Source organism: Strix uralensis, chromosome 2, assembly GCF_047716275.1.
Source record: "Strix uralensis isolate ZFMK-TIS-50842 chromosome 2, bStrUra1, whole genome shotgun sequence".
Lineage (NCBI taxonomy): Eukaryota > Metazoa > Chordata > Aves > Strigiformes > Strigidae > Strix > Strix uralensis.
Genome location: NC_133973.1, coordinates 66,685,675 through 66,706,927, shown reverse-complemented (window position 1 = coordinate 66,706,927; position 21,253 = coordinate 66,685,675). Strand labels below are relative to the sequence as shown.

General features: G+C 39.5%; 1 protein-coding gene across 8 annotated transcripts in view; it reads right to left on the bottom strand.

Annotated features, from left to right (window-relative positions):
- IL1RL1 (interleukin 1 receptor like 1) overlaps window positions 1-21,253 on the bottom strand; it is a 43,384-nt gene that overhangs the window by 3,666 nt on the left and 18,465 nt on the right. For 2 of the 8 annotated variants that reach the window (XM_074859094.1, XM_074859095.1), the window contains exons 3-12: window positions 19,536-19,631; window positions 18,582-18,652; window positions 16,137-16,338; window positions 15,672-15,840; window positions 15,422-15,584; window positions 12,749-12,817; window positions 10,777-10,909; window positions 10,527-10,684; window positions 3,858-4,001; window positions 1,811-1,969 (exon numbers count right to left, since the gene is read on the bottom strand). In XM_074859094.1, the coding sequence (XP_074715195.1) occupies window positions 1,811-1,969; window positions 3,858-4,001; window positions 10,527-10,684; window positions 10,777-10,909; window positions 12,749-12,817; window positions 15,422-15,584; window positions 15,672-15,840; window positions 16,137-16,338; window positions 18,582-18,648 (1,264 nt within the window). In that variant the 5' untranslated portion in view covers window positions 18,649-18,652; window positions 19,536-19,631. Of the gene's footprint in view, window positions 1-1,810; window positions 1,970-3,857; window positions 4,002-8,730; window positions 9,053-10,526; window positions 10,685-10,776; window positions 10,910-12,748; window positions 12,818-15,421; window positions 15,585-15,671; window positions 15,841-16,136; window positions 16,339-18,581; window positions 18,653-19,535; window positions 19,632-20,043; window positions 20,828-21,253 lie in introns of those variants that run through there. The other 6 variants (XM_074859097.1, XM_074859098.1, XM_074859099.1 and 3 more) reach the window with 6 other exon arrangements.

The window sequence follows — 21,253 nt, the reverse complement described above, 5'->3', positions numbered from 1 at the left end:
TCACTTGAATCATTCTGTTTAACTTCCCTTTTTACTGGAAGAACACAAGTTGCAAGTAACAAAGCTTTGCTCTGGAACCAGGAATGATAAGCATATCTTGAAATAATAATTCCATTTTATATCCTCACTGCAATTTTTTTTTCCATGGAAATACATGGAGTTTTACAGTGAAAAATATGATTCATCAAATGCTATGATACATGTTCAGGAAGGATCACAATAACTCCAAGTGGCATTTCCTGTTTTACTCTGCTTAGTATATTTTAACTGTAAGGTTTTGGATATGGAAAGCTGGTAATTAAAGGCTCGAGATCAGAAGATAAACAAGAGTGGGGAGCATATGGGTAAAGTCCATCTGCCTGGAAGCAGAGAACTTTTAAGTGCTCCCAGTGCCTGGCAGATTTAGAATAGCTTTTCCACACAAGTGAAAGCATTTTGGGGCATGAAAGTGGACAAGGAAGAGAAAATCAGAAGGCTGGGAAAGTAGGCAGGAAGAGAAAAAGAAGGACAATGGTCAATGCTCATGACATTTCTAGAGTTTTGATTAAATCAGACCGAAAAAGACAAACAAAAGTAACTCACTGTCCAAGCCTGGCTTGGTGAGTTTTCTGTCCATCACTCCTGGGCTACAGGCATCCATTCATGCCTTCATACAGTGAAAATGTCTTTAATTTCATCCAACTTATTAGAGCCCTTGTTAGTCCTACAGTCTTCACCTCAGTTGCATGCCATGCTCAGTTTTCTTCAGGATTGACATCCATAAACCACAGTTTGAGAGTAGTGTCCCATAACAAAATATTGCCCTGACCCTAATCACCTGAAGAGGTGGTATAATTTTTTATCATTGACAGTTTTGTGAGCTACTGTTAGTTCCTTGTTCTGCATCTGGGAACGGTCTGGCTCAGCAAGTCTTGCAGCTTTTTTTACCTTCTTGTTGCAGTGGCTTTTCCCGAGGCCAGGCAGCAGTTTTGCTACTCCCCAGAAGAGGACATCAGAGATCTCAGAGTGACAACTGGCCCAATGCAGATAATTTCAGAAATGTGTAACAGAAAATGTGCCAGCTTTGGCTTCATGATTACTTACTGACAGGGAGAGATCTGGACCACACAATAACCAGAGCACAAGATAAACAGACAAGTCAGCTCTGGAAGAAAACAAATATCACCTAGATGACAGCAATCATAAGAGATAGTGTAGAGGTGTCCATATGGAAATTAGCACAGATTAATTAACATGATTCCATTCTGGAAGACAAGGAAGCGAGAATAAAGAATATCAGTTCTCTCCTGAATTAGTGCTGGGAATCATGTGAAGTGAAAGTAGGTCATGTGAACAGAAGCTGAACTTCCTGTGACTCTGACATCCTTGTAACAGGTTGAAAAACCCTGAGTGATAACAGCAAGGTTAATTCCTCAACTTAGCTTGTGGTTTTCTCCTCTTCCGTGTCTTGTAGAACTACTCACACATGGTTTGGTTGTGGCTTTGCCCAGATAATGGCTGTGCAGAGTTACACTACCCAAAGAGCAGGTGTGTGTTTAAAAGAGTCACACTTGGGGTCACATTTCCTGCATGACCCACTAAGATGGTAAGCAATCTATGCCCCTGCTCTGCAGCTTGCTTTTCTTAGCACACCACCAAGCAGAGAGTGCCATAGTGTCACCCTGCCTGAAAGAGCAGACACACAGCTACTAAAGAGAGGAGCAGCAAGCTCAGGAACATATGGGGACTTCCTATACACCTAAAAGGGATAGAACCACAATTTGCTCAACTTTGACAAGTCATTCAGTGCATTATCTGATCTGAAACTTACCTTCTCCAGGATATATATCTCTCCCATAAATACACAGTTTGTATCCACATTTATTTTCTAGAATATCTGGCATGATTTGGTAAACAAAATATTCCACAAAATTAGCTTCATTGGTGTGGCTTTTTGGGTAGATAACATATGCATCATATATCTTCCCATCTGTAAGGCAAAACAAGAGGAAAGTGTTTTGTGTTAACATGAATTACAGCTGTCTATTGCAAAAGCTAGACGAGAAATAAAAATACCTGTCTTTGAAATAGATTAAGTAGAAGTTCCTGCTAATCTGAATAAAGTATATGGTTGCATGCATGTCTGAAAATTAGACACTCTGCATATCTGGTGTTTTTCCTGCTCAATTGTTATGTCCTGTGTGTTTGTAACTTTGGAGAACCTGGCATTTGTACTGTTAAAGCTCTATCCCAGAGTATATGGAGTAAGAATCCAATTGATCAATGTGTATTAGCATGAAATAGAGATGAAGCTCAGCATTTGTTATTTCAGTGACAGAATAGCCTGTTAACAGCCTTTGTCTTTCAGGACAAGACATGCCACTTAAATTCTTCCACCTTGAAGAAATTACTTATCATTCCCATGACATATCATGTTTCTGAGTGAAAAGCTCCGTTACTCAGGAAGTAGTCTTACAATCAGAACCAAGTATAAAGTCAAATACTTCTTTCGCTCTTCATTTCTCAAATATGTTTTCTATTACAGCATTTGTTTTCTAATCCCAAATGTTTCGTTTCTTTTTTTCCAGTGGAGATGATCATACCTCTTCTTTTGTCGCTATCTGAGGTTTTTGTCCAGACCATCCTGGATGGTCCAGACATTTCCAGAGTCTGATTCATTTTATCACAAAATATACTTAAATGAAAACTGCCCTAAAAAGCATTCTTCTTCCCTCTTTAAAGAGAACATAAGTAACTAGATCAGGTGTAAATACCTACCATGCAGACATCTGTGGTAGAAGCCAGCTTCAGATTTAAAAAATGTAAATGCCAGTGTCTACATGAAAGCTAGATGTCTAAACTCCTGCTACAATCAGTGAAGAACTGGCCATCACAATTAGTGAATTCTAGAGTGATTCAGAATACTCTCATGTAAATGCCAGGGGCCCAGCTGGGTTGCCTAAACATATGACATCTTGTGCCATTTGAGTCTTCCTATGGTACCCTGCCTGATCTCCCGACCCTGGTCCAGAAGTCTGCAACATCCAGCATATCTGTTATGTGTCCAGTTTTTTGGCCATCCCAGATGCTTCTAGATGCCCATGTTTAGAACACTGAGGCAACGTCCCAGTGCCTGGCTAGCTCTGTTAATTTTATTGATGAGGATCTGATTTGGTCACCTAAAAACATGTGCCACATAGTGTCATTAGTCACTGCCTGCCCTTCAGCTGGCACTGCAGAGGAGTTCAGGTCTCCCTCAAGTCCTAAAGGGGCTCCAACAGCACTAGCTGCTTATGGTTTGACAGCCGAACCCGTCTCCAGGTTTCATGGATGGGAACTTGCATGTGTGCACCTTCATTGCACGCAACTAAATGTAGATGTCTTAACCTTGAGCTGAAGTGCACCCCTAAAGTTGGATGGATGTATTCCTCCCAAAAGTGTCTTGCACAATATTGGTATCTTTCTTTTTGGCTTATAAAAACTGTAGTGCTCTAACACATGCCTGTTAACACATTAGCCAGCAGGCTGGTTCCTTTTCTTTAGAGAGCACGTAACAAGTACAGTTAATAGCTCTGTAAATTGGGTTTTCACTGTCATTCACTGTTTCATGGCAAATACTTCTGTTAAAAAAATACAAAACCAGGACTGAATCCCTCTTTTATGTAATACGTCATTACAGAACCCAGGAAACAAGGGAATGTAAAGCACTAACAGAGCTGTGTATGTCCCCTCCTATCTAAACAATTTCAAAAGGCGTGAGAAAGCGAAGGATCAGGCTCAGGTGTCATATGAGTTAGTAAGCAACTATCAGATAAATGCATTTCCATATGATTTGCCTTTTTTCTTTTTTCAAACTTTCTTGCTCAATTCTTACTCACCGTCCTTGACTGAGTCGGGCTGAAATATCTCCCGATACAATAGGACGATATCAACTCGGAAGGACTGATAAAGTATAACAGAGACTGCTATTGCAACTAGCAGAACTAGAGATCCTACGATCAAGAGGACGTTAGGAAGACCCACTGTAAAGAAGAGGAATATATTGTTAGCCCTAGAGAAGTTAACCTTCTCCAGCTGCTGTAGCCAACAGAGACCCATAAACTAGAAGCATACTAAGCAGTATGTAATTAATATTTACTTCCATTGAATCCAGAGCTACCTACACTAAATACCACAGCTGACAATGATGTTTAAGTATTTTGTAACATTGTAAAACTGTTAATAACACAACCAGCAACAATGTTCAAGCATTTTGTAAGGATTCTAAGCCTATGCATGACAACCGTTAAGTGTCCACAAAAAGGACAAGCGGAGGCTTCTGGCATTGTTGCACAAACAGGGTACAGAGAAACATGTGCAAATAATAAAATCTGCAAGATAAGAACAAAGTACACAGAACAAGCAGGAAAACAGAACGTGTCCTGGTCACAAAAATAAACTATGCTGGAGGCAGATGATGCTCTCCCCTGCCTTTTCCTTTGAAGAAGGTCAAGGAGCATAAAATAGCAATGACACGTAAGGAAAACAGGGAAAGAAAGCAGCCACCCACTTTAGTTCAAGCTTCCCTCATGGAAGAGCTCTTGAATCTGACCACTTCCACCTCAGAGATGAAGACTTATCAAGGATAGATTCAGACTAGATATAAGGAAGAAATTTTTTATGATGAGGATGATGAAACACTGGAACAGGTTGCCCAGAGAGCTGGTAGATGCCCCATCCTGGAAATATTCAAGGTCAGGCTGTACAGGGCTCTGAGCAACTGAGCAAGTTGAAGATGTCCCTGCCCATTGCAGGGGGTTGAACTAGATGACCTTGACAACCCAACTAGATGACCTTCCAGCTCAAACCATTCTGTGATTCTATGATTCCATAACGATGGCGGTCACCAGCTCTGTGCTGTCGTATGCACGCAGATAAGTCTAGTGCAGGATTGTGATAATCACTCTTCTAGGGGAGAGCTATGTTTCTATCACAACCCAGATAGGTGCGTTTCTGTAGCATTCCATTTTTCCTGTTGTTCTGTGATTCACAGAGCAGAAGTCAATATAGATATGTGCATGCTCTAGATGTCATCTAGTTCTGCTGCAGCAAGAGACAATGGGAGGTAAAAACAAGGTCATTTCATACTCTCCAAACTAGAAAGATGGAAGCTTAATCCACAGACTGTTACAGCCACAAAGCTGAAGAAGATCATTTTGACCTATGTCCTGGACATATTGAATTCACCCAAGATTCAGTACTGGACACACTATGAATTCCAGATAGCCAAGTTTGAAATTAAAAGGCTTTACACAGCGGTTACACAAAGAGGATTCATTATTCCCTTGGAGGGAAGATTAGTGGCAATTGTCTCATAAAGAGTTTACAAGTACATTTTCCCTTTCCTCTGGTAGGATGCAAAGCAAATTTGACATGATTTTCACACTCTTTCTGTTTCTTTATTTGCCATTTAAAGGGAGAAAGAAACATCAGGCATATGATGAAGCATACCTCACCAGAACTAGGAGATCTGGGGAAACCACCTTCCAATAATATTGAAGTGGGCAAGAAAAGAACCAGTTTCTTTTATATTTTGTAGTTTTAAGTGTCACATGATGCCCACGAAGAAACTTTGTCTTTGTGTACCCCTTCAAATTTTATTATTTGATCCATTTTCCTGGTCAATACATACACACACACGCAGACAAAATCAGGAAACCCCTTCCACTACCTGGTGAAGATGACTCAAGCATCAGAGATTGCCACTATTTCTTTTTGCTTCATTTGTTGACAGTGTGCTTACCACGACATTACAAATACTGTTGTAATGCATTGAGTAAGTATCTATAAAACATCTAGAGAAGAAACAGGTTCCAACAACTCCTGCAATTACGAACCTAAAAAATGCTGTTTACATCTGGTTTTGCACTGATTAGACCAAGACTGGAAAAGAAGTAATAAATTTCCTGTGCTTATACAGCTTATAAAGTGTCAGACAAGGACATCATGGGGGGTCTTCCTGGAAGGGCAGGTTCAGTTCCCAGTAAGGCTGACTCAGCCTCTCATTTCTCTGGAATAAACCAGCTATCTTCAGCACAATGGGGGCAAGGGCCAGAAGCCACTTTTGGAGGCCCTGAACAAGGTTAAACAGATCCTGTTGTTTCATTTGACTTTGCTTCATCATTTAGCAGCAGAGAGTTCATGAGCAGATTGCCTTCTAATTCTGTTTATTTATATTCAAATGCAATGAGAATACAGAACTATCAGCTCACAAGAAACAATATTGGAGAGGCCAGAGAAAACAAGTCAGAAAGCAGCATTTGAAGGATTTCCTGACAAACTGTGGAAGAACAGCAGTTTTCTGTAACTTCTCTGGCTTCTAAGGTGGACGTACTTCCAGATAGTAAAGGCAGAGATCTGGGTCTGGAATTCCTGTCCACATCCGTCTACCAAAGATAAGCCAAAAGATTAGGTTTGCCATTAAATATCTTTGAGGAAGAACAGAGCTGATGTTCTGGGCTGAACTTTATCTCTGCTCCAAATGACTGGAATTTCTGGCATTCTCCAGAGAAGAGAGTTCAGACCAGAAAGATTTGTGGTCCTCTGGGCATTTTAGACTTCCTTGTGAATGAGAATTGAGGAGTGCTCAGGGAGAAATAAGATGATGCTTGTGGGTCAGACACATGAAAAGCCACCTCCAGTTATTTAACCAGCCCTGAATCAAGATGAGGAACAAAAAGCCAGTGGCAGCTTATGCATTAATAAAAAGAGAAAGATTTGAAAGTTATTCAGACAGTCCATGTATTCTCTAGCAGACAGGTTAAAGGGAATGCTGAAGGCCTGTGCCTGTCCTGCCCCAGCTCTGTTGGTAGAAGGAGTTAACACTCTCAGTGTTTCTCCAATTACTTGTCCTTGCCTCTGCCTCAGGAGCTAACAGCTTCCCTCCCTCTGCCAGCAGAGCTACTTTTGTGAGCACTGATTCACTGCAGTTGTCAATGGGCTGAACTGGCATGAACAGCGTAGCCAGTAAGTTTTCTCATTCTTGAGAGGTGGCATCTTCCAGCATCAGAGATACCAGGCAGCTGTGGAGGGCAGCTGCTGCCAGATATCCAGCAAGACTAGTCACATCTTTGTCACAAAAGGTGGAAGGGAATTAAAAGTTGTCACAGATTCCTTAGCCTTACAGTGACTTGAGGCACACCACACAATAAGTTACGCAGGTGATCTCAGAGCACATGAGAGGATATGTCTTGTGGCAGAGAGGGAATGTAAAATCTGGGATGATCACCATCTCTGAAATTAAAAAGAGAGATATAGGACTGAAAGATCTGGAGAAAATAAGACAGCCTAAATTTTCTGTAAAGTGATATTATGAGACATGAAGAATGTGTTTATGAACAAGTGTTGGTGAGGGAGTCAGAAGATACCAAACAGCTTCAGGCAAAGTGGGAAGAGAAAGGATGGGCAATAGTGTGGAAGGAAGGGTTCTATATTGACTAGGGGTGATCAAAGTTTAGACAGGGCGTGGGTGAGAAAAAAATGGTGAAAGATCCTCCTCAGCAGGAGAAGCAACCTCTGAAGGTAGCAGCAGCAGCAACTGAACCATGTAGGGACATTAGCACCTCCTAACAGAGGCAAGGACATAGCTGCAGAGACTGTCAAAATTCATAGCCAAATCCTCATTAAATTCTGTTAAAACAAAGAAAGAATTTGCCTGATTTCCCTGTGTCTAAAAGACATAGCATGCGTAATCTGGATACCACCAAATCACACCAAAAGGAGCTGACTTCATTGCGTTACTCCTGATAAAGAGCTGATCAGCTTCTCTTAGCAGCATTTATTTCCCATGTAAAAATATAAGTGAAACTTGAGGCAGATACTTTTTTCACAATACAGCACTTTTCTTCACACAGATATTTGAATGCATACATGTGTGCACAGCATATATCCTAAACTGGAAAATATACTTTTTTCCCTGTGAAATGTTAAGCAGCTTTGCCAATGACATCCGTTTCTGCCAGTATTAAGGGCGTATTTTTGTTTTCCATGGAGACAAAAACAAACAGCTCTCACCACTCTTGACTGTGAAAGAAACTCCTCCTTTTCTCACCACTCCTCTCTGTCAATTTTTATTCCTATGTGGATTACAATTGTTATCAAAGCAAATTGTTAGGGTTAATTATAATGATATTGCTAACAGTGAACTAGGACTTAAAGTATTTGGTTATGACTCAGAAAAATAAATTTAATCTCTGGTTCCCATGGAAAATTTCCATGCGGTGAGCCAAATCATTTATTCAGCAGGCTTTTGAAGACAGAGGCTATTGCTGTAAGACTGAACAGGTACTAATGCAGAGGAGCTTTAATGCAATTGCTTACAGCATCTTTGCTTCCTCCCTTAATCTGTAACCTGTGCTGCTAAACAATATTCATCTAGTTCATTAAATGCCTCCAGAATGGACTAGTTTAGTAGTAAGTGGCACAACACCTATTCACCTCTTACTTCCTATCACAGATCTGTGCTACAAATAATGATAATGTAACCCATACTGAACGCCCTGGAAAAAAAAAAAAAAAAAAAAAAAAAAAAACCAACAACAAAACAACAGAACACAGAGCATGAACTTGTGTAAAAAGAATATTAATAGCAGAGTAACTGGCAGACACAAGCTGTGCTGTGGGAAACACTAAGGAACAAGCATATATTAAAAAAAATTACCACACGACCGTTTTTTCTGATTAAAAATAAACAAGCAAATAAAACACAAAAAAGAAGGAGAGTACACATTTTTATTACACATTTACAAGATGAGAGGCACAAGCAAACCCTACAGCATTTTTATTATACTTAGAGGCAAGTTGTCATTGTTTTAGCATAAATATTGCTCAGCTGTGTGAGGAGCGAGTGAAGAAAACTAAGGCAGAGCACAACCATTTCTGGACATAGCACTGCTTACACCAGCAGTGCTGAGGACCAGAAGCAGGCATCTTGACAATAGCAGCAACAAGGAGAAGGAGACAGATATCCACACAAAACAGGCAGCAGCAAAGGAGGGCTCACAGTCAAGAGCTTTCATGAACATTTACTGAAGACCTATGGATAAAAAACAAAATAAGATTTGTCTACAACATAAATCAGATTCGATTAATCACTTGATGAATACAGAATATTAAATATAGTCTTTTCTTCATATAGTTTTTAATATGGGGCAAATAAAGGACTTGCATTGCTTGAACTAGAGCAAGCTGGAACTTTTACTCAGTTTCATTCCCTCTCACTGCAAGTATGCTCCCACACTCAGATACTTCAGTGCAGAGCTGATGTGCTTCCAGCTTCCTGACTGATGCTACACTCACACTCACTTAGTAATATCCAACCAAAACCTCTCCTGCCACCTTCCTCTGGGGGGAATCAGTGCTACCCTGCTGGATGATGCCCTATCCTCTGTTATAATTCACCTACATCCCTTCTAGTCTAGGTGATGGCAAGGAAATATATCTATTCTTTGAGGCCATGATCCTGTAGGAAGTTATGAACAGTCAAGAATACTGCAGGACCAGGACCTGTGCACACCCTGTGTTCACTATACACTTGATTTTACTCTTCCCACCATTCTCTTATAGAAAACTAATCCCCGCTAAAGGCCTTGGGATTTCTTCTCAAGGTCTTTGGCGGTTCAGCATATCTGAAGGTATAAGAAAGGACCACAGCTTCTCATTGTGCCTTCACAGACACAATAGCATTTTCTGCCATAAGAATCTAACTCATTGGTGCTGGCAACAGTGCTTAGGGATCTGGCTATCCCTATAAAAAAAAAAATTCCCATAGGATCTAAAGACCATCCCAGTCCCCACCATTTACTGCCCTGGATTTTCCTTCTCTGGCAGAACACAGTGATGCTCAGAGGGAGAGAGGATAAAGCCAGACATCACAGAAGTTAGTCACGCCACTTAACATTCAGTCAAAAACCAAGGCACAACAGTGGATGTCGTATGGGAGAGAAGGCAAGTAAACTGTCAATCTGGAAGCTCAGACTCTTGTTTTTTAAAGTTTGCCTATCTTCTGCTATGGTTCCACACTAGAAACAACATTTTGATTCTCAAAAGAAGATGACCTCTGCTCCTCACAATGCACTGCAACACTGATGACCAAAGGAGAGGACAGTTCCTTGCCTGGCTCTCATCTGCAGAGGCTCCTCTACAGCCTGAGGATTTTGTAAAGCAGACTGCACTATACCAGTGTGCTTCAAATCCAAGGGCACTGCCTGCCTTCAAGGCAGAAATATCTTAGAAACAGGATATTCTTATCGCAGGGCTGATGATACAGTCGTGCTCTGCATATTTACTCTCTCTCTGATACCATTTGAGTAATGCCCCCCACCCCCAGCAGAAGTTACCCCAAGGACTTTCATGACTTAATGAAGCCAAGAGAATTTTGCCACCAGCTTGAATATGTAGTGAGAAAGCAGGCTGTTTTTTCTTCTTACTAACAGAAACAATAAAATAAAATCACCAATATATTTCAAACTGAGTGCAAACATTAAGAAAACAAAATTAAAAAATCCTACCCTTACATTGTGCTTTGAGTTGTAAGGTCACTGTGGCTTTTGTGTTGTACATTTCATTCACTGCTACACATGTGAAATTTGCCTGCAGATCCTCCTTTTTTATTTCAGTAATATGCAAAGTGGTCTCTCTGTAATACTCTTGCTCACGTCCTTCAAAACTAATAGAGAGAGAAAGAGCTGGTACCATTGACTTTAATGGCTAGGCACAGTTTGCATAGAAGAAAGATTATTCTGTGTTATATGTACTTACAAATGAGTTTCTTCATGAAATCTTGAAAAATCTAAGTATTTCACTGGGATGTTATCCACATCCCATGTGACAACAGCCATCAGCTGTTTCTTAATCCCCAGGCGAGCCTGACATTTCAGAGAAAAAGCAGCACCTAATCAAGATACAGAGAGATGTAAACATACCTTGATGAAAAACAAGTGTAATTTTATTTTCCTCATAACATCTTTTTCTACAAATCTTCATACCACCTGTGAGTTTTGTCTTAACACTTCTGATATATTTTTCTGAACTACTGCTGACAAAATGATGCATAGAAAAGACTTGAAAAGAAATAGTAAAATGCGATTTTTAACAAATGCTTTAACACAACACCAAGGATTACAAAATGAATTATTTATATTTGTTATAATGAAGGCATTGTAGACTTTACTCGTGATGCTTAACTCATGTATTCAACTACTGAGGAACGTGGAAAGTAAATGCTGGTTTACACACAAGTGTACGTGGTAATAACATGATTAAATTTCAGTATATATTATTTTGCATAAATCTTCTGTGCAGAGTCTTATCTTGGATTTTGTTCAAGCTGGACAGAAGTAAACCAGTCCAAGCAAAACTAAAACAGGAAATTACTTATTAAGTATTTGTCATTTGGAAATATTTATTCCAAAGTAAAAGTCACCGTTTCACCAGAAGAAGGTATAATTAAAACACTTTAAATTATTTCCATGTAAATATGTATCTAAGCAGGGCCTAAATAAAATTAACAAATCTTATGACTTACATCCTGAATTGGTATTAGGGATCATGGAGAAATCCCTTCATTTTTGCAAACAGAAAACAATAGAACCAGTACAGCAAATGGTTTGTCCCAGAGGGGTGGGCAGAGCCCACAGAGCACTAGAGACTGACCATGTTATTAGAGAAAGGTGATCCTGGAGCACAGATCATCTAATTCTAAGTGACAAAGCAACTGGGGGAAAGAGGAAAAAAGAATGGGGACTCAAGCCCACATGGCAAGTCTCTGAGTCACAGTACATGGCACTTCAGACAGGGCCCCAGGCCCCTGCAGTACCTGCTACCAGAGCAGCCTTGCTGTAGGACAGAAACAGTGGAGTGGTGATTGCGATCCCTTCTTCCAGTAGCCCAGATTCACCCCACTTGCCCTGGGAGACAGGCATCCTGGGCTACCTATTTACATTTCAGATGGGCTTAGTCACTTTCTGGAGAGGTCTACCTTTCTCTATGGACTATACAGAAACCCCACTCCTACCACAAGCACCTTGTTTTGATGCTGCAAGTTACACAGGGTGAATCTGAATCACTGAGAACATCTATGGTCCTAAACAAAAAGGAGACAAGGGCCAAGCTCTGCATCACGGGCTCTCCAACCTGCTATTTCTAAGAAGTCCACTCCTTGGTCCTGTCTTTCAGCCTTCCCAGTATCTCCCAGCCAGACAGGTCTGCCCAACACTAGCCAACACGGACACGAGACAGGCAGTGCTTCTCAGCCTCACGGTCAGCAACCAGTCCTTTACTCTCCTTCATTCATCAACAGAGACACAGCCACTGTCTCCATAAAGGGACTGCAAGTAACAAGGAGTATCTATAGTTGCAAGAATAGTCCATCCTTCTCTCTTAGGGGAACCATCAAACAGTCCCAAGGGATTTAGCTAAAGCCCTCTTGGAAGTGGACAGAAGCTGTCACTCCTTCAGTTGAGGCTTAAAATTGACCGTGTGAATAATCCTAGTCTATCCCAGTGAAGGTAGAATAGGTTATTTAAATCCCCTTAAATTGCTGCTTAATGCCTAAATAACCCATCAGTTTCATCTAACTTCACATCACATGCCTGGAGTGAATTAAATCTGGTAAACATTATGGTCCAAAACTGTAATGAAAAATTCCATTGTTATATTTTCTTGAAAATCTGCATGTTCACTAGGCCATGGCAAGATGTTAATTTAAAAACAATTTAAGGTCTGTACTTACCAAGCTCCACTTCTATTACATCTTTATCCTTTGGAAATAAAATTTGAGGTGGCAGAGGTGAGTGTTTTACTTTAGAAATTAAGGAGGGAAAGAAAGCACACATTAGAAAGTTGTGAAAATACATTTTGTAAGATTATTATTAGAATCTGTACAGTTAATATTTTAAGATCCCAAAGCAAAATTGCAAACTAACACTACAATGGCATTTCACATGTCTGTTGGGATCATCTGGTTTTATTCCTGCAACCAAATATTTCTGGAGAGTCCATATGTGTTAGTAGTTTAAGTATTTTCTCTCCATTTATTTAATTTTTTACCTCTGTAAATAAAGATCAAGGAAAAGTTTTAGTTTCTCAAGTACTGTTTTAGCTGCTGAGTGGCAAAAAAAAGCAAATGCAGTTATAGATTTGTGTGTTTTCTCAGTTGCCTATTTTGTTTTTAAAAAGAGAGAAAGCGATTCCTTCCAACATTTGAGAAATTACTCATATCTATGATATGAAATAGCTAATATGCACTTTTATGCAGTATCTGAAATGAGGACCCTCTCGCACACAGCTGCCTGCCCACGTTCCCCTCTGTTTCCTCCATCTCTGCAGCCTGACAGCTGAGCGTGTCTGGTTCCAAAGACTCTCTCTCTGTTGTCTGCGCATCACTGCTGCACACAACTGCTTCCCACTACATCAGTCTGCCATAACAATGAGCATCCCTTATCATTACCCTTCTAGAAGGAATACTACTTTTTCTTTGACATATTTATTTTCCATCTCCACTAATAATTGTTATGGACAGGTCCAAACTACATCCAGCTGCTTGACTTGAATTAGGCATTCAGATCTTTCAGATTTTTTTCCCTTGATCCTTTTTTCTTCTTTTCTTGCCCTTTATAATGTCTCATATTTCCCACTTCAAACACATCGCTTGCTATCCTTTCACTCATTAGGCTTTTCTATCTCAAGGCACTTCTGTGAAACCCATAACCATATTTCCCTAAAAAATCTGCAGGAATTTATTTAACCCCCTGCTTCCCAGGCTGCCAGAAAAGAATTCTCTTTACCCATCCTAACTGTTTCTAAATTTCATAAGCTGCATCTGCTAAAAAAGAAGTCAGGAGAAAGTCAGTAACTTCCTAGCTATCTGACTATGCTAAGTTCTTAGCTGCCAGCATTCAGAGGCAGAAGGTCCTCTGCGTCAGCATGGATCTGCAAGGCAACAGGAATGTACATTGTAAGCCAATATTATCAAAACATAACAGCTCCCCCCATCAGCATACTAATTTCAAAGGCTGATAAAAACTCAAAGAAGTTGTCATTAAGTACTTTGAATTTAGTAAAAACTGGAGCAGACATGACAGACCCAGCTTAGATTTCGCATGTTATGTTGCAATCCCTTCTTTCTGCAATGATTTAAAAAAAAAAAAAAGTTGGATTAACTTCAAAATTAAGAAACCTGCTTGGATGTAACAAAAGCTTTTGTAAATTTGGATGCCTTTGTGCCAAATAAAACAGACACAAAAATATTCCTGACCAGTTAGAGAAGTTTTAATGAAAGCACATTCAAACAAAAATTAAGTGTTAGGCAGAGAAATGTCATGTAGACCAACACAGAAAAGAGGGAGGAAAGGCATGACACCTCCTAAACTACTGTACTAGGTCTCATCTCAAATCTGTCTTCTGTCCAGCTCAGAATAATCAGAACAAACTCCACTACTGAGGTCTGGGTGCAGCGGCAAAAACCGGAATCAAGGCTCCTGTGCTCCAAATCTGCATTCTGCCCACAAGCTGGATGCCTCCCCACAGCAAAAAAGTCTGATGTCAGTCTGCAAATGAACATTATCTACTTTTGAAAAAAAAAAGCGAAAAACCCCAGAACGCAAATCCAACCGCCACCCTCTACCCACCCCCAGATCATCTTTCTGACTTTTTCTACTGATCTGATTGCAGAACTGAAGACACATTTTGAAGTTTTGCAAGTTGATGCAATCTGGAATTGCTGATTGCTGCATGCTCTTCCCCTGACCACCATCCAAATACAAGGCCTCCCTGAGGAGACTGCATCCTAGAGGCACCCCAAAGTCCACACACCTCAGCCATGTTGGCAGCATTCAAAATAACAAAGACACAGTAATCACTGAGCACTCATTTTCTGTCTATGTATATATATCTCACTCATTTTGTCTCATTCAAGACAAATCTAAAAGTTTTTCAGCCCTACTATCAAATTAATGCTAGATAATAGAGAGGGACCAGAAGGTATTGCGTTGTAGACCATCAACACATCAGTGATCCAGTGATCACCAGATGATCCTCACTACCTACCAGTTCTTGTCCCCTCAAAGAAATAGAAAGCAGAGCTTTGTGGCATCCCACTGAGAAGACCCTTCATTTCAGAAATAAGCACTACCAGACAGATCTACAAACCACAGTATGTAACCAGAGTTGTCAGAGACTTTTAGCAAAAAGCTGAATATGATCAGGTCTGAATTTACCACCACCTTGCTCCATTTGGAGCCTCATCCACAAAATTCACCTAAAGAAGCTGATCTAAAGTTTCATTAAGAAGATAAAACAAATCAACAGAAACTCTTTTTCTCTTTAATGTACAAAAGGAGCTTCCTTTGCTTTACGTGGACATCAGTCTTTTTTATCTTAGCAAGCTACAAAATGACTGTCTTACCCTTACTTACGAAAATCCTCGTAGCTGATACATTAAACACATTTCCTTTATGAGTGTAGATAAATTGACAAGTATAATAACCATCATCATCCTGTCTTGGGTTGTTAATAAAAACATATTTTTCTCCCTTGAAGTATCTCTGTCCCTGAAGAGGTTTGCAGTCCTGGAAAAGACAATTTTCTTTATTTGGCTGCAAATAGCTTCTCACAGTAATCTAATCTACAACTGGCACTATCAGGGTTTTATTTACCTTATACCACTGGATGATAGTAGCATTCTTATAATTGTCAATTGTAGGACAAACAATTTTTCCTCTTCCGGTGTCATTTGGGTAACGAATCTGACTTGGGAAACATACTCCTTGCTTGTATGGATGCACCTGCACACTCATGTTGAACCACTTTGTGCTATTACTTGAACTTTAAAAATGAAATAAAGGTATGTCAATGATAGTATTTTTACAAGGAATATATTAAATATTTGTAACAAATGGGAATCTTGTTTTATAAACATATGGATGATTATTGCATTACAGCCACAGATTGATTTTAATGACTTGTCATAAAAACAGCAATTGCAGGATGAAAAGTTACATGAATTGGTGTATCGCATGAAAAAAAGTCATAATTTCCACATATAATAATTAGAATGTATTATTAAAGCTTGTATGTTTCTTTCCAGTCTTACACCTTTCATTTTTCAATGTTGCACTTACAAACGTGTAACACAAGTGTAGTTTCCAGAATCCTCTCTAGAAGTTGGCAGAAACCAAAGAAATCGTTTTAAGGAAAATATTCGTGATCCCTCTTCTTCTGCAGGAATTATTTTGTTAGTATCTGTGTGATACCAGGCAACATTCACAGCTGAACTCCACCGGGGACATTTTATAACTAAAGCCTCACCTTCCATTGCATCAACTGCAAATGAGCAAAAGATAAAAATCTCAGATTAATTAAACCTTAGCTCTGCTGAGACAGAGGAGAACTTGGCATTCCTGGATCAGTAGGCCAGTCATGTCCCTCTACCTTCCTTGGATTTTCAGAGATGATATATAGCAAACTTATTCTCACTAGATTTTTTTCCAATAAAATTTTGTTTACCTTGAGTTATGGAGCCACTCGTTTGAAAAACTAGTAATTAATGTGTGGGACAAACAAACAAACAAAAAAACCCCTAGATTCAAACCAGACATACACTAAAAAATAGAAGGCTTTAACTAAGAAATAGTGATTTCTTGAAATGAACTTCTTATGCAAATCTTTGCTTGAAATCCAGGTTTTATTCAAAACAAGAATTTAACACACCAAAAAAAAGTACTGACTTTAATACTGTACTATGATGTTAGATTTCCTTGCTTACAGTATAATGAATATTTATTTATACAACAGAGAAGAGCTTTTGCTCTGCCTTTCTAATCCAGAAAAAGGAAATCAATAATTTTTTTTTTTTTATGGAAGGAAAAAATAGTAGAAGGAGGAAGCCTGTAGATACGAACATTTAAAAAAAAAAAAATAAATCCAGAAGAGCTTCTGTTTGAAGTTCATGAAAATGTGAAAAAAAATAGAGAAAATTACTAAAAGGAAGAATCTGATGGGAAGGTGAAAAGATGCCAGAAAGCAATGAGACAAATAAGAATCTTAGGAAAACAAAACACACATGCTCACACATGAGGAAAAAGAGGAATGTGTTGGGAGTAAAACACTGAATTATTTTTTTTTTTTTATCTGACTATATTTCTACTTTTGAATACTGAAACTGGTCCAGAGAAACTTGAATCAAGCAATTTTGACAGATATTTAAGTGCACAGGCACCTGAGTAGTGAACTGGCTGCTGAAAACAGAAATGCTAATCTGAAAGTTAAATTGCATTTTGGAGAAGAGAAAGATGAGAAAATAAGCAAGGATGGAGACTGGACAAAGATGGAGATTGGCAGAGGAGCTACTGTAGATAAAGGAGCATCAAAACGGGAGTGGGTAACAAATAGCTAACCAAAATAGAGAATACCTATCAAAAATGACACTTCATGGAGTATTACCACCGCCTGGCTTTAGACACATAGGTGCACAAATCAGGTGGTGGGTCTCTCTACATAGTGAACACTTGGCTTCTGCTCTGCTTTCTAAAGAAGTGGTCCATCTCCATTGACATTACATGTCATCTTGCTTACTAATTCAGACACCTAAATTAGCCACATCAGGTATGAGTACCCCCCAACCCCATCATTTTAACAGCATTCCACCCATGAGCCTTCCAAAACCAGTGGGATGTATCAGGGGTGTCAAGAAAGGTGGCATTGCCCCACGAAAGGAGGAACCAATTGGAAATACAGCTTTCTTCAGGGAAAAACAGAGGACAAAAGGGAACACATAGAAACTGAGAGGCCTTATCTAAACTCAGTGACATCAGTGAAAACTATCTTGGGAAATTCTTCAGCAGAATCTGGCCTCTTAATAAATCTAATTCCTTTGAAACTTAGCATTCATATTGTAAAATTGATAATATGGGGAAATATTTAGAGATCATATCTTACAATATTTTTCAAACAAATAAGCAGTGTAGCTGGAGACTAGAACTATGTGAGTGCTATGTAATGCTGTGTCACTGGTCAGCACTGGTCAGCATTATATAGCTGAGCCAGCAGAGCTGATCCATCAGAAAGAGATTACTGTTTTCAATATTCCCCTATTTTCAGGGAAATGTTATTGTCACATTGCACATGTGGGTTAACACCCCCAAAACCAGGACATTAAAAAGCATTTTTAATGAGCAGAGCGCTCAGTTACATCCCTGGTTCAGCGGTGTGCGTATGCATATGCCCTCTTCAGTGCAATTTAAACATGCTCTTGAAGATTTTGCCCAGCTGGGGCCTGGAACATCAGCTACTCTCAAATCCTTTCAGAAAGACCCTTTTCCTTCTGCTTACAGAGATTCCAGGATGCAGAAGTAGAACCTACCTAGACTTAATGTCACAGAAGTGGAGAGTGCTCAGTGCATTTTAATATACAGAGAAAACACATAAAGCTAGTTTTTAAACCATGATTTGTGGCTTGAGGTAAACTAGCTAATTTTAGGTTTAAAAAAAAATCACCAATTTGGGAACAGCCTACACATTTCTACAGAATAAACCTCATCAGAAAGTATTCTTAAAATGTGACTTACATGTTTCGGATGTCATGGAAACCGAGAGGAAGGTAGATAGGAAGATTAAATGTACATACTCCATCATATTTCTAAACCAAAAAGAAAAACATTGATATCTGAGAATGTACTCTGACTGCATCAGTCATGCTATTACCATGGCACTGATGTACATCTCCTAACAGATAACGGTATCATGCAGGGATAAACTACACCATGTGAGCTGCTCTATACAGAGCGTGCGTGTGTGTGTAGCAGTGGTTTTGCAGCTTTGAGATTATACTCATTGTTCTATAATTAATGCAATAGTTGATGGTCCTTTGAAACTAATGTTATGGATTAGTTTAATGGGGGTAGGGGAATTACTCTCCCATGGTGGGCCTCAGGCAAAAGCCTGGTTTTGTTTGGTTGATCTTTTTTTTAGTGAAGGTAAATGTACATTTGCATTCTCTTCATAGTCGAGTGCAGAAAAAATTATACCTTGGTCTAGAAAAGGATAGATCCTGGATTTGAAAACATATATGCTGGCTTTGAATTAAGCTTACATCCAACCAACTTAGGTTAGATGCACAACACCTTTTTGGCTTTCTATGGAAGTGGAAGTTTCAGTGACAGCTTCTCTAGGTAAGTGTTTAGCAGTAAGAACAAAACCAGGTGAGTGCCATCAGTAATGCTGACCTGAAGGGGAACTGAAGAAATGGATTGGAAAGGTAGATAAAGGAACATATATTACACTTGTGTAACAGCAGTAGGGCAGATCCTATGCCTCACTGATGTCTTCATTTGTGTCTAATTGATATGCACTCGCTGTAACTCACACCTCACTGTGTGGCTCAGGCACTCTCCAGCAAACCCCTTTATTAAAGAAACTGGCTATTTGTCCATGGACATTAAGTTGACTTAATCTAGGAATATCTCAGGAGACAGCAGACATGCAATCCAGCTATATTACAGAACTGTAAGCATTCTACTTACCGTTAATAAACCCTTCACTTGAATGCTGTCCTTCACTGCAGATCACAGAGCGGCGGGTTCTACTATCATGTATGAGGAAGAAGAGGCCCCATGGTACTACAGATGGCAGATAAGTTTTCAAGAGAAATCAAGTTAGAAACAAATTATAATTTATCTTGCAGATAGCAAGCACAAGAGGAGTAGTGAAAAATAGGCAAGAAATGTACAGGCAGGGTAAGTACTGATGTCATACTTATTGCAGGGAATTCTTATTTCACTGCCAAAGATTTCCAGACTAAACAAACACTTATCAAGACCTACTTTTCTGCCAAGTCTGAAATTCAGAACAAACTTGATTTTGAGCTTTCAGAAATGTCATCGGCTTTGTATTGATATGGAAAGTTTCTTCTTTTAGAAGGTTTAATAACATCCAGAGGCTTATTCTTAAACTCAAAAATAACAACAAAACTTAGTGTTGGAAGAGAACAGCATGAGAATTTAAGTGTAGGTATTTTGCAGGGATACTCACAAATCACAGAAAAGATGGGGTTTAGACTGAAAAAGCAGCATCCCAACATTAATATCACAGCAAGGCTGACACCATGCCTTTTACAAGAAGCAAATGACCAGCCAGGAGCTCCTAGAAACAATGTATGTGAGGAGCTGCTCACTTTCATTACAGCTGGAGAAAAGCACCATGTACAAGCACATGCAGTCTATTGATTTCTCTAATTTTAAGGAAACCTTAGACCGGGTTAATAGATTTTTAGAAGGACTTTTCAATACAACAAACATCGGGAGTTTTGTCCTGGAAGGAATGAATGAGCTGGTCCAGAAGAGGATTCAGGAGTGACCTGGGACAGGGTAGGTCCTCAGGGAAGACAGATACAGAGCAAAACAGCACACAACAAAATTCACAGCATCAACACAGCAAAGCATTTGTCTTTGTTCATCCTTTAGAGCAGAAGGCTTGTCCCTAGAACTTATTTCTGACACTACCAGGGAGCAAAGCAGATTGGCAAGTGGGAATGAGGACCTGAGTTTCACATATCCCAATTATTAGAGGCCTGAATCCAATTCAGGACCTAAACAGATTTGTATTTGCCAGCAACTCTGCTGACTTCATCCACCATCTAAGGTCTACTTCTATCACAGCAGAAAAATTATATGGGGACTCATGGCTCCATATTCTCCTGAGAAAGAAAAGGGAGGTGGAAATGCCCAAATATCTCCTGATATTTGGAAATCAGTTCACTATTCAGCTGATATGAGCAACATTTGATAGATACATGGTGTCTCAATCTCCTGAACAGCACATTGGGAGCCAGTGATGAACGTTTCTCTGGCATACTGCAGTGAGCACCTCATTTCTACAATTCATGAGATACCTACCAGTTTCATTTCTGTCTCTCTGGGTAAAATCAAAACACTGCCATGTAGCTCTAATCTGTCTGAGAACTGATTTTGCTTGACTTGGTTTCACTGAGCCTTGTCATGATACGTATCTGTTCTAAAGCACCACTTCATTCTCTGCACTGATTTCCACTCTAGTTAACTGTCTTTCATTACCTGTTACTGTACCTAATCTTACTGGTTCAAATCGGCTTTGGTTAGCCTGTCTCACTCATTTTTTCTCACAGAAATGACTGTTTTCACTTGCAGCTCACAAGAAACGTTACTGATCATTCACAATAATTCACCATCTCCATATTCTTGTGACTTTGTGACTGAGCATTGGC